The 14,813-nt window shown below is 37.8% G+C and overlaps 1 protein-coding gene across 1 annotated transcript in view; it reads left to right on the top strand.

Moving 5' to 3' along the window:
* Positions 1 to 14,813, top strand: part of LOC124787666 (beta-1,3-glucan-binding protein-like) — a 112,779-nt gene that overhangs the window by 58,953 nt on the left and 39,013 nt on the right. The window contains exons 3-4 of the mRNA XM_047254481.1: positions 11,240 to 11,487; positions 14,520 to 14,653. Coding sequence (XP_047110437.1) covers positions 11,240 to 11,487; positions 14,520 to 14,653 — 382 coding nt within the window. The remainder of the gene's footprint in view (positions 1 to 11,239; positions 11,488 to 14,519; positions 14,654 to 14,813) is intronic.

The following is a 14,813-nucleotide window of genomic DNA, read 5'->3' as shown; positions in this document are numbered from 1 at the left end:
TCGAGAGTATAACTTGGCCACTCAGACTGCCTGACATGAATACCATCAAACGTTTATGGGACACAATTGAGGGGTCACTGTGTGCACAAAATCCTACACCTGCAACACTAATGCAGTTATGGATGGCTGTAGAGGCAGCATGGTTCAATATTTCTGCAGGGGATTTCCAATGACTTCCTGAACCCATGCCACGTCAAGCTGCTGCCCTGCACTGTGCAAAAGGTCCAACATATTAACATATTAGCAGGTATCTCTTGTCTTTTGGCACCACTGTGTAATTTTTAAATGAAAAAACATTGGCACCTGGTATTTCTCATAACTTGTCAAAAGTATTTGATAATACAGTTCACACTTCTTCTAGTAGATTTCAAATGTTAAATTGTCTGAAATCTTGAGGGTAATAGTTTCTTCCTATCTAACTAAAGCATGCAGTGTCACATTAAGTAAACAAAACAGCATCTTCAAATTGGAAATACCTATAGGTATACTATAGGTATGAGGTCTGCTCATGTTCCTATTATACATGAGCTTCCATCACACATACAAGAAGCAGAAATAGTTCTTTGCTTATGAGACAAGTAATATGATCAAGCCTAGTAGAGTAACTTTAACATTTAACATGTCCCAGAAATAGCTTGATTATACATGTGGGGTTGGTATTGCATCATTGCAAATGAAAAATTGGTTTATCATTATTTTTGATTGCATTAACTTTTAATGACTCGTTTTGGTTCAAAATGAACCATCCTAAGATCTAAATACGTTGGTTACAAGAGTAACTCATCCAGTTACCAGCAAATTTACATGCTATGTCACACATTTTATTGTATGACATATGACTCGGCACGTAAATTTGTTGAAAGTTGGATAGGTTCCTCTCATGGGCGTAGCCAAGGGGGTGGGGTGTGGGGGGGGGGGGGGGTTGAACACCCAAACACACTCCCCTCCCCAAAAATTTGACGAAGCTTAAAAACGGGAGAATTTACCTTAAAATCGATTGTAATGTAATCTTTATTTCAAAGCTACCTCGTTTTCAAACTGCGGCTATGCCAGCGTGGCGTAGTGCGCGAGGGGAACACGGCAGCGAAGAGCCAGCGCGACGATATTGCCACCAATGTCTGGACTGAGCCTCAAAAGAATGCGGTTTGTCTGGAGCAATGGAAATTGCAGGTAGTGCAGTCCCTGAATCAGGCCCACCCTAGTTAGCTGGGCATAATGAGAAGTCATTCATTCACACGGCAGCAGCTTACTGCTACCATCGGCATCCCTCTTCCCAGAAACTGCAGAAATTGTTACTGACGTGGTGAGAATTTTTTTAAAATGTTTAAGTAGTTATGTAGAAGAGAAACGACTAGTGTGCAATATCACCTGTTTTTTAGTGTTTTCTTTCTACATTTACATTTGTATAATTGTGTTCCGCAAGGTACGACGTGGTGAGACAGTGATACTGAAGTACCCCTTCACCATCACGCCGTCGGTTCCATTCACGGACATTACGCGAAAAAAAAAGACCGCTTTTATGCCTCAGTAGTTAGCCCGACTTCCCTAATCGTTATTACAATGAGCCTCTGAAGATATATACGTCGAACTCTGATATCCTTCCGTTATTTGTACTCAGAACTTTGTTCATATTCGGAGATCTTACTGTTCAACTGTTCATTTCTGACGTCAAAATTTTTTTTACACAAAAACAAGATCAATGTGACCTACCCTTCGACCAAAGATACTAGTAGACTGGCCTTGCTGTGCAGAAGCTATAGGGCTGGTGTGGCTCCAACGTAAACCACGTGACTGTTGGCAAAACGTGGCGGGATTTCAAATCAGCGGTCTGCCATCCTATGTTCGTATCGTATTTTACCCACATTTCTCAATTGGCTGCCAAACGCTTCCAACAAAAATTGCTTTTTTATTTGCGAAAAATTGTCAGAACTACATTTGACCTGAATTTGTTCACAGTACCATTTATAAAATCTAACAAATACAGCGGGACGAAATTACTATAAATTATCAATTAAAGTAAAATGTCGTTAAAATTATTTTAAACAGTAAGAGTGGGCTCGTGTCAAAACTTTAAACATTGGATTCGCCGCGTTTTGAGCTCTAGTCACTTATAAAAGAAAATGGGATGTGGGAATTATGTCAACTATAGGTGCCAAAATTGTCGACTTTAGGAGCAGGTCCATTTTAGAGTATCAATTTTACGTGCACTTCAAAGGTTCAGTTCCTACTATTTTTACAGAACTATCAGTTTAAAAAAATATTTTAGATCAAATGTGAGACATTTTTAAGTTTCAGAAAATAATTTTGGAGCCTACATTTCTTTAATAGTATTAGAAGGTAGAAAAAATTCTCTTTGTGTCGACTATAGGTGCTCTTACCTTATTATAATCTCACTTGTATATACAAAAAGGCGGGTATGTGCAGATGGCATAAAGTTTTTCCGTTTCAGGGCCTGTATCCAAAGCTGCCTTCGGTTTTCATCCTTAGGGAACCTAAAGTAGGAACGAGAAGTAGTTATACTTACTTCTGTAACCGAATTATCACAGATACTTTCCAAAATGTAATATGAGTCTGACATTACAAGGCATCACTTTGAACACTTTAATTTACGTGATACTCTATTTCAAGTGTAAAAAACACATGTCATTTCAGCAGATTTCAATAAACGCATCTGCATTATCATAGAAACACACGTGAAATGTAATGCCATTTCCCCCGACAAAACGCTGAGTACAGCCATAAGCGCAACACGAAACAACCATGTTTTGCCAACATTCACGTGACTTTAGCCCAGAGATGTTGGAGCCACGAAAATGACGTCAGGGCCAGTCTATTATATTTATGGTCGAAGGACCTACCTCAAGTTTTACTTGAGTTCTCCAGTCATTATTCCGTTTTGTCACAAATTCCATTGTCGATTTTGAAATGTCTTTGTAACGTCACGAACCCGGGTTATTTTTAATCGGAATCTACATTTCGTTTTTCATGCAACTCTGTGATAAGTTTTTCGCCCAAAACAAACTGACGATCGATAAATGTAAGACTTATTTCCCATCGTCTGTACCCGTTTTTGCATAAAGAACCTTTTAATAAGATTTGCTGCATTTATCAACAACAGCTAAACATTTCACCAAAACCAACATGTTTACCATACGTTCTCGTCTTAGTCCTGTCAGTAAAAGTTTGTATGTCTTTTTCCTTCACCTTGTCAAATTTACTTTGTTCATAACAAGTTCACTACGGTACAAATAAACCTTTCAGACGTCGTGCTGACTCCCTCTGACGAACGTAAGTAAACAATGCTTAGCTGATAACTGTTGCCTCCCCCACTGCCAGATATATTTCATGAAAATACAGTACGCAAATACAAAACTGAGTCACATTGTTGTAGTCCTAGTTTTATTAACATTCATCTTTTCCTGCAGTTTTCTGCGTGATACCTTTCACAATGTTCGTTGCACAGTTCACAAATGGTTGTATTCATTCGGCTGGTAAAATCTATTGTTTTGGCAGAGCTTGTGTGAAAACCATGTGTTGAGTATCGTGTTACTACATGCCGGAGTTCATATTGTCTGTTTCCGTTCTTCTCTCTGTGGCATCGGTTGAATAGAAGCAGTGGCATACCGTGTGGATTGAGCGTCCAATGCAGTTCAAAAAAAGACCAGGTAGAGAGAACACATTTTCGACAGCAAAGCAACAAAATCCAGAGAATGTGTGAGCTGCTAATTAAAAGAAAGAATGAATGCTACAAAAAGCCAGTGAATGGAAAGTCAATTTACTCTCACTAACCAAGATTTTTCTATAAAATTGGTATCTGGCGACATATACTACCGGTAACGAACTAGGTTTTCCGACACTATTTTGGCAATATATTTAGATGCTTCACAACTTTTCTCCAAGAAATTGTTTCGTCAAATTGACCAATCTCAGATACTGCATGTATTATGTCGACGAAACGAGTGTTTATCTGAAGGTGAAAAACTAGTGTTTTGCACTGCAAAATGTAATCAAATTGTAAAGTATTCTTTACCAATCGATACAGAACTTAATACGACAGATTTGGTAACCTTGACTTTTTAGATTAAATGCTTAAGTTCGAAAGAATTTGAGAAGATCCAGAGAAATGTCTGAAATTTCGGTGGTTTTCTTTTCATCAAGACTGAAGCTCCACTCAGAAATCGGGCAAAGCTTGGATTATGCATACCTGAAGCCTATTCGAGTGATGCAGTTTTCAGAACTCCACAAATTTTTGGATGGCAGAGCGCTAATTTTCTTGTCCTAGTAACTGTCATTTAGTGACTGGTGTTAACTAAAGTTAAATTAGCACACTTGCAATCTGACTAACCCAGCCGAATAAAATTAATAATAACCAGTCGAATGTTTGCCAATTTCTTATTTTAGTGTTTTTTAAAGGGTCATCTGCATCGCAAAAATGGAGACAAAGAAAAGAAAAGCTAAGAATACAAATAAATCTAAGGGCTTGGAATATTGGAAAAAATGGTGTTCACAAGCTGGTACATTTAGACTCATCTTCAACTGTCGAACCCGCCAGTCATAATGTGTCGAGTGGAGATAGTGAAGACGTAATGATTGCTGAGGCCTCATTATCAGAAAGAGCTACAAACGCAGGTACTTTTGGCCACTCAGCAGTCGTCTTGCTCACTGCCTCCCAGCATCAATCAATCTGCAACTTCGAGCGTGGGACTTAAGTTTACGTGATGTCTCATCTGCTTCGAATGGTTTTAATACATTAGGCATAGGTTTATATTCAAATCAAAGTTCACAAGTTGATGATCGTCTAAAGGGTATCGTCTAATGATTAAAAATTTCCTATTTTATCAAAACGAAATTTTAGCTTTCAACTGAAATGGTTGGACAGATTCCATTGGCTGTCGTATTCTGATTTTAAAAAATGGAGCATTCTCCAAAAATTGTCATTATGGGTCGCTCATGCTTAGGCAAGGAAAACATCGATTAGGAAAACTCGTGTGTGAGCCTTTTTCAAATTGGAAAAAAGCGTTGGAGGTATTTCAAACGCGTCCACAAACTTCCTATCACAAGCGAAATTCGCAAATGGCAGACACTTTTCTTAAAACTGTTTCCTCAAAGATGTCTAGTAATTGAGCAATTGTCTTCAGAGAGAAAACGATAGCAAGAAGACAATAAAAGTTAACAGACGTCCATAGCAAAAGCTATAATTTTTTGTGGTAAACAAGGCATTCCTTTCAGAGGACGTACTGACTCTGGATTAGTTTACACATGATTGGAACCTCAGCGACAGCTAATGAACGGTGGTAACTTTCGAGCGTTACTGCGTTATGCTGCTAGAGTCTGGATATAAACATATTTTGGAGCATTTGTCAACAGCTCCAAAGAACGCTCTGTGTACCAGCCCACAAATTCAAAATGACATTGCTATTTGTGGTGAAATTATATAACGTAAATAAAGCCAGAATATATAGTATTCTTGCTGGCGAAACTACTGACATTGCACACGTAGAACAAGTTTCACTTTGCCTTCAGTATGTTGATTCGGAGAATGTTAATCACCATAAAATTAAGGAAATGTTCCTCGAATATATGCGAACTATTGATGTTACTGGATTCGGCCTTGCAAAGCCAATCATTAAAGCATTGAAAAACACGGACTTGACTGTTCTCATGTAGTTGGTCAAGGCTATGACGGTGCTGCAGCTTTGAGTGGGCACTTGCATGGTGGCCCAAGCGTATGTTCGTTAAGGAATGCGCCCATGTTCTTTATGTACATTGCAGTGCACACTCGCTTAAACTTGCAATTGCTGACACATGTTCACGAGCAGAAATCAGAAATCGGTTGGGGATTGTGCAGTCTGTTAGGTCTTAAGTCAGTCATTCTGCTAAACGCACTGCCGTATTAAGACGAAATTCGCGAACCGTTGCCAACTGGACACAAAAAAAAACTAACTTGCACTATGTGAAACAAGATGGGTCCACAAGCACGAAGCAGTCATCCGTTTCAAGGAAATTTATCCAGCAATTGTCGCTGCCCTCGAAAAATTGCAGCTAGCAACAACAACGACACGTCAAGACAAGCTGCCCAACTGATACACACTTCGTTCCTCAAATTTTGTGATGAGTTTAGTGGTTCTTCAAAAAGTGATGAGCTACACACTATAGATATCAAAACAGCTGCAAGGAACCAATATAGACCTCATTGCAACATTTCATCATGTTGACAATGTTCTTAACGCCTTGCAGTTGTTGAGTCAATGCTGAGGATAAATTTACAAATGTTTTTGCAGAAGCAAAGCTAATGTCACGAGGAAAATGTTTTGCTGCAGGCGCCACCTCTTACTGGGAAGCAGTTGAACCGCTCTAATACGCCTGCGGTGGATGTAATTACATATTACATAGTGAATTTATTTATTCCATTCTTTGAGCACACAATTTAACAGTTAACTGTAAGATTCACAAAGCATCGCAAATTCATGTGCTCTTTATGGTCTAGTGCCAGAAAATTTCGATAAAATCACTGACGTTGATCAGGCGATATGAATGTATTCGTCACTTCTTCCGGAGAAAAGCACATCAGTAATAAAAGCAGAATCTGACATTTGGAAGGCACAGATGACTTCGAAGTGTCAAAAATCTGCTTTGGAGAACTTAGATCTGTGTGATTCAAAGTTGGATCCAAACATTTACGTACTGATTCAGATTTTGGTAACAGTACCAGTTTCAACAGCTGCTCCAGGAAGAACATTTTCCAGCGTAAGGAGATTAAAAAATTATCTTAGGAACACAGTTTCCGAAAATAGCCTCAACAGTTTGGATCTAATGAACATCCACTACAGCATAGAACTTGATGCATCAGAAGCCATAGATTCCTTTTCGAAAAAAAAAGTAGAAGACTTGTTATATAAATGTGTATTTGCTAAAATAAAAAAGAAATAAAACAGTTACTTTGTTTGTAATCTGCAATTTCCATTCTGACCAATACATACACAATATACAGTGCTTTTGTAGTACCTACGGCAATACATGAAGAGACTGGTTATGTATTTACGACTAAAAAAAACTTAAATTCTACTTATGCCTTTGCTGTGTTTCTGCCAAATCCGCTGCTAGCAACAACAGTTATCGTGCAGTTTGTTGCTACTGCTGTCAGTATGTGTTAACGTAAGTTCTATTATAAAAGTATCCATTCAATATGTCTTAACAAAAGTTGTACTGCTATCACAGTTCTTGTTCTCTCTCTCTTTCATTGAATGAATTAATGTGGACTACATTTGGTAAATGCAGAACCTCCAATGAAATCTACTAAGTTCACACAAGATAGGAAGCATTAAAGTTTATTCACACTAAATAAGATTTATGCAGATTTATATAGTTTAGTACTCTAACTGAAAATCGTCCATAAACTATTCTAAATGGACCCATAATCTTGCAGAAGTTTCCTTGCCAGTAGCCGGCCATTGCCTACCTTAGCAATCTAACACTAATACAAGATACACAATTTAATTGCAGATTCATAACCACTGATAAGGATTACATTTGAACATTCACGTTCCTACTCTGCGCTTTTTCCTGTCATTTCTACCATAGTACGAAGCAGAGTGGTGTAGTGCCTGAAGCACTAGACTCACATTTAAGAGACCCGGATACAACCCAAGAGCTGACTATACATGTATTGGTTTCCCAGTTCACTCTAAGCTAATGCCTGAATGGTTCCTTGAAAATCCCAAGCCCGCTTCCTTCCCCTCCATTAAAAAAAAAAGGCCAAATCTCTGTCTCTAATGGCCTTAGCTGTCGACCAGACATAAACACTAAATTTACTTCCCTACTCCTACCATAGATCATCTCGATGGGCCTATGAAGTGGAAACTGAACATTTGTTGTCAGCACTGAGCAAAATGGAAATTCTTTTCTTCATTTCTCCTCTCTTTGTGATGGCCATTGTGTTACTTGTCCAGCTTACTAACTCATTGTTGTTCGAATTTAAACCACTTTTTGGATGGACGTGGATTGCACAAATGTTCACTGCAATCTCTAAGCAATGTTTACTGCCATACAAAAACATCGAGATATCATCGACAAAAGAATTTTACTCTTTCTGATTAATGATAATATTTTTTAGTTAAATGATTGTTCTATTACAGCTCTACTGTATTATGATGTTCATTTGTTGAAACCTCCCTGAAATCATATCCTGGCTATGCCTATGGTTACTCTTGTAACAAATACATAAAGCTCTGAGGATGGTTAATGTTGAACCGAAACTAGTCATTTAAAAATGAATGCAATAAAGACAAGTAATGTGCTTTAAAAACAATGACTGCAGATTTTTTCTCAAAGTACACTGTCAAGTTCTGCAAATAGAAAAACGAAAAATTTTTAAGACGCCAGAGTTTACAGGATATGTGGCAAATAATCAGACCACTGTCTAAAAGTGTTGATAGTTAAATCACTAGTTAATTAGAAAAGCAAATACCCAAGAACAGCTCAGGAGATATTCAAAATGTTTGCTCCTTGATATTTTGTGTGTTCATTTCATTTTGCACTATAATTAGCAATGATGATGAAGAAGAAAGTAACAATATAAGAACTTGTATAGAAAATGTAATAAGCAACTAGATGGGAAAAGAAACACAAATGCAAAAAAAGGTGTAGTATATGTAGAATTTGAGGATACCAGAAAATAAAAACAAAGCATATGGAAAGCTCCTGTCACTAGTCAGAAAACCACTATATCAAAGACAATATACAATGAGCATGCATGTCAGATATAAAAGTAAAAGGTGGATTATACATGGTTCAAACAGAAAGATAGTGTTTTGTATTTTGATTAGGAAAGGAATTTCTAGGTATTGAAAATATGACAATGAATAAACTACAAAACACTCAAACATGACAATAGGAAAGCTGCAGGAATAGAAGGAAAAATGAAGAATTAAGCAAATATACATGTACTACTTCATTCACATTACTTCATCTTTAATATGTGCTCGTAAATGTGATAAATTGCAAGCTAATGAAAAACAGTGAACATCATGTCTGTTCAAAAGATGTAACACAAGCAAATGTGGAAACTACACATACATTATCCTGCTGAAAGCTGTCCGTACGGATCTTCAAGAAGATTAGTGGATGAATGGACACGCGCACATACTCTTTAAGGGCAATCAGACATGAAACAACAATAGTAATAAATACACAAGAGAAAATTATGGAGGAGATAAAAATTAAACTACTGAGGCAGGGGTGTCGTTTCACCAGCTCTTTTTAATTTTTTTTTTGACAGTGTTCTTAAACAGATACTTATCTGGAAATGAAATTACATAAACTCTGTAATATAAGTGTTAAAACTTGGAGCTTACAAATAATAATGCACACAACGGCATCTAGTTTGCAGTATATCAGCTAAACCAAACATGTACAGAACAAGATCTTATAATTTCATTATAAAAGATGAAAGCTACAGACTTTAAGGTAAACGACAATATAGTCAAGCAAAGTAATTAACAGTGATGTAATTGAACATAGCAAATTTCAAATATCTGGGCTGTGACTTGTTAACATGATATAGACGGAAAGTTGGACATATTTAAAGCAGTATGTGGAACAATAAATGGAACACTTAGAGACAACCCTGAAAGTTAGAAAAATCACATTTTAACAAAATTATGGTGATAACATTGTTGTGAGAGAGCAAGGCTTGTAGGAAGGCGAATTCTAACAAAGTGAAAGTTGATTTCACTTGTCAACAGATTGTCACGGCATTGGACAAGTTGCTATTTCAGGTGAAAATGTTTCTGTTGTTGGTGATGCAGGTCAGGAGTTAGTTAAAAAACTTGGAAAAAGTCTCAGAATGTAAACTGGTAGCTTATCAATTAGTGCACAGCACTGATGAGACAGTGCTAAAGTAATGAAATGCTATCTCACAAATCCCTTGCCTCAAAGTAATTAGTCTGATGCAAAACTAGGGAAGAACTGGCTGACCACTGAAACATACAGCAATGCCAGTGGTGATCAAAAAATTGCTGTTATCTGTAATTGGTAGGTCTAAGAAACAGAGCCTTCATAAAAATACACATACCAATACTTCCTGGTTATTACAAAGGTCAAAAATGCTTGGATGAATGAGAATTTGTTTAAAGAATGTTTACAGTGCATTTGTTCTGGTTTTAACAAATACTTGAAATAAACTCACAACCTCATGCACCTTTGAGTCTGAACTTCAAGAAAGTGACATAAAAGCTGTTTTTGCTCCTCCCCCTCCCACATGACTTAAATAATCCAACCAATGGATGAGGGTGTTATTGAATGGTTAAAATGTTACACGAGGAGTTACATCAGTGCTTTGTTAGAGAAAACAGAAGAGGGTTCTGATGTTCTCAAAGCCATGATAGGCCTCAACAGAAAAGATGAAATTTACACAGTTGCTCAAGCTTGAGAAAAACATAACAAAACCCCTCTACAAGAAACATGGGATGTTTGCCCTAGGCTAAACCAAAAGCAGGAACTTTCACAAATTGAGTCACACTACAGATTTAGTCATTCATTTGGCAACTCTGAAGACTAATATGCAGCCTGCTGATGGAGAGGAGTGGCTGTCAGGTGGCACTACAGCTGTCAACAATGAAAAACAATATGATGATCAGATTGTGGCTCTGGTTTTGCAACAGGATAGTGTTGAACAAGGAGAATCAGATAATGAAGAAAGATTATGAAAATATCAGCACTCTGCAGCAAAGGATGAGATAGACTGCTCTCTAATATTCAAAACATTCAACTGCTGCTGCTCTGGATGTATTGTTGGCAAAAAGAACTGTGATGCGGCTGCAAAGTCAAGATGTAAGAAAGGAAAACAAAATGTAAATAGATTTTCAGTGTCTAAAACTTTCTATTTTCCTTTCCCTTTATTAGAAATGTAATTTTGTTACTTAATTTTGATTTATTACATTGTTTTGAGCTCTGTAAATGACTTGTTCCATTCTCCTCTCATTATCTGACATTTTTAGCATACTGAAGATCTCTCTCTCTCTCTCTCTCTCTCTCTCTCTCTCTCTCTCTTTCTCTCTCTCTCCCTCTCTCTCTCTCTCTCTCTCTCTCTCTCTCTCTCTCTCTCTCTCAAAACTATTTGCTGACATTTAGTGGAGGAACAGCATTTACCTCTCATCATTCCTCTGAAATATGCTGCTCCAATTTTTGCATTATTTGCTCTTGTAGGAGTTGTTAATTAAGCTTTTTTTTTATTGAACAGAATTAGTTGATCCTGACAGTGGAGTACCAGATACTGGACCTGTCACACAAGGCACTACTAAACCAGTCACGAATTCACCACCAGTGACAAAACCAACAGTCACACCTAAACCACCAGAGAAGTGTGACAACACAATAACAACTGTCAATGGAAAGCCTGCTTGCAAGGGGCACATCATTTTCGAAGATACTTTCTCGACACTAAATCCAAGCAAATGGCAGCATGAGATACAGCTGGCTGGTGCTCCCGTAAGTTCTCTTCTCAGTTCAAGTTTTCCTTCCTCATACTAATAAAAGCATTTCATGTATTCAAGATGGTAGAACAACGGATTCTGATGTTGGATGATAGATGGTTCAGATGCTTGTCTAGCCTTCCAGACTGAAGTTTTCTGTGGGTTCTGTACATTGCTTTAGGCAATGGTCCAGTAAATGGTTTATTAGAAAGAGCAAGATGGTGTTACTTCCCTACCCTCCCTCAATCAAAGTTTGTGCTCCATGACTAATCACCAAATAGTGTTTTCTGATATATCTATATCTGGCTTTATAGGTTAGTATGGATTTGACAAACATATTAAGTTGCTGGACACTTCTGACCATTAAAACTGTGACCGAAAAAGGGTAAAAGTCTGGATCAGGGCCACATACTTCAGTGTTTTGTGTAGCAGTGTTGCCAGTGCTCCCTATGAAGTCTGATGGAAAGGAGGGAGGGTCTGTCAGCTGTTAGATCTGTGCAGTCAATGAGAGAGCAGCAGCAGCAGCAGCAGCAGCCAGATGACGTATATGGAAGGAATATTGTCACATTCTCATGCCAGTATATCACAGCCTGTGAAACTGGAACACATCTGGAAGAACTAGGAAAATATTTTGACAGTCAAGATCATTAATTCAATTTAAGTTGTGCTTCAAATTCTCAGCCTAACCACCACCCCATAATTTGCTACATATTTGAAAGAAAAAACATTGGACAAACACTATTTTTTGCAAGTAAAACTGTTACACTTCAACTGAGCGTAAGCCTCAGACTAAGCTAAAGATCAATCTGTCACCACAACTAGGTATTTCAGCTTTCACATTCTTTGGCTTCACCATCTCACAGTCAAACTGTCACAGTCCAATCTAACCAGAACCTCGTAATTCGTAATACATGGAAAAAAACTGGCAAATATTTGTGACAACAAAGATTATAAAATTAACTGCTGCTCATCTAACTTACAGAAATTTAAACTGTGCTATTAGGTCCCAGTCTAACCACTACCTGGTAATTTGTGTCTGACATTTGTGAAGAAAATTTTCTATTTTGGTGCTAAAAATTTAATACCCTCTTTCCTTGCCTCTCATTGGTTATGTGAAAGTATCATACCATTGACTGTGCAAAACTGACACTTTAGCAGCCTAAGAGCAGTAGACGAACACTGCCATGACTCTGCTAATCCTGGTAGACTCAAGCCAACATCTCATTGGAATGTTAGTTGTTAGTGAGGCAATAGTGTTATAACTTCTGTAAGGAGAATAAACATCTATCAGCATGACTCAGAATTACACACCAGCAGGACTGTGATGTGTAGAAACTGATGTTCATTGTTCAGCAGTATTGCTACTCACCTTGAATGCAACTCATGTTGAATGGGGGTCTCACAGCTGTCATAAAAATATAGAAATATGGAAGCAATGGGCTCAGGAAGGCCGTACTCAGTGTCTTGCAAGATTTCAATGACCCCCATGAGACTAGTGCTGAGAGGACATATTGTTTGGCTGTGGAGAATCATACAGAAATCTCTCATACCTTGAGTCAGGAAATGAGTTACTTTGCAGCAAGAGAGGCATCCTCAGTGTGATGCTGTCCAGAGCATCATGGGCTGAAAGCATGGCAATAATTGTTGCAGCTTCCCTTGACACAGCAGCAGAGGTGTGCAGACAGTGATGTACTCAATGACAAGACTATACCCAGGAGTGCACCAGACTTTTGAGGCAAGTCCTGGGTTTGTGTACAGCATCACCAAGCATAGCCGTGTGTGGATGCTCAAAAATGAACAGCTATTGCCTGACTGCCTTTATCATGATGCCAGCACCTGGTGTGGTCATATGAAGTGCCATTAGGTACAAATCATGATTGCATCTAGTTCACAGAGTCAGTGATTTGGACAGCAGAAATTTTGTTTTTGTCATTTTAAGGCTAGAAGCTGTCACCCTAACTTCAAGTAGCCCAGGACTTTATCTTTCAAAAAGAAAATGCAAAACTAAGTTTTTCTTCATGTTCTGATCTACCTTCATACAGGGGGTGTCACTGTTGACCAGGCCAGCATGTTCAGATATCTCACCCCCCCCCCCCCCCCCTTGCTCTTCCAGTCTGATAATGGGTTGCTGAGAGACTGGAATATTACCTCCTGCCAACTACTATGACTGAACGCAAGCATAGAGTTGCAGTGTAGAATTACATAGCTGCATCTGTCTTCTTAACCAAGTTTGATTTGCTCATTTGGGTTAGACAGTTGTGACAGAGAGGGCAGCTCTTCGTACTAAATAATGCCTCTTGTGTACTGCCAGATCACAAATGTGTACTCAGCCTACTATATGTTGTACACAAATAATAAAATTTCTTTATTTGCCTTCAATTCTTGTTCTGCAGTATTAATGACTAGCTTTATACTTTCTACTTGCAGTGGTCAAAAAAGAACTGGGAGTCACTTTTGGCTTCTGAATGGGGAAAAAGTGACTAAATAAGTGTGAAACTAGATGCTGTTTATGATGCTTTGCCTACTGGTCAAATTAATTTAAACATGGTTCGCCACTGTTTTCTTTCTTCTTTAGGAGGATTAGCTAGGACACCTAATATCATGATCAGCAATGAAACAATTCAACAAGTCTGGGACATCATCTCACTGACCATTGGGGGTGAAAGTATGTGAAGTAGTAGAGGCCACAGTTGTGTTGAGGAATAGCAATTAATATTTCACATGATTAGTTGGTTGCTTACAGTGGACTAGTGGGCTATTTACATTTAAAACTAATGTTTTGAGCAACTGAAGTATTTGACACTAAGGGAAATGAATAGCACAGAAACAAGCAACAATCAAAATGTCTGAACTAACCTTGTACACACATTGAATTGGTAATATTATAGGCTGAGCTTAAAGGAAATTAATCATTCTTGTGTGTTTTTTGAAGCTACATTTGTTTACTGATACGTAGTCTTCCAACTGTTACCCTATTTTTGATATCATCTGATTGTATTTATAAAATTGTGAGAGTTACACAATATTTCCATAAATTTCTATTGACAGGATTACCAGTTTGTTGTGTACACAGACAGTGAAGAGAATACTGTTGTGAAAGATAGCAAGTTGTTTATCAAACCCACACTGCTTTCTCCAGGTGACAGCAATTACATTTACACTGGAAAACTTGATCTACCAAGGTAAGTATGTGGTTCAGATACAATGTTAATATGTATACTGAGTATGGATTCTTCTGATTGTTTTCTTCTGCATTTTAAAATATTCACTTTTTATGTCTGAAATTTATGCAGTCTCCTAATCTTAGCTATTTTTTAATGTGATTATTCCACATGACAGCGG

Source organism: Schistocerca piceifrons, chromosome 3 (assembly GCF_021461385.2).
Source record: "Schistocerca piceifrons isolate TAMUIC-IGC-003096 chromosome 3, iqSchPice1.1, whole genome shotgun sequence".
NCBI lineage: Eukaryota > Metazoa > Arthropoda > Insecta > Orthoptera > Acrididae > Schistocerca > Schistocerca piceifrons.
Note: the sequence above shows the minus strand (reverse complement) of the source record. Positions and strands in the feature narration are given on the sequence as shown.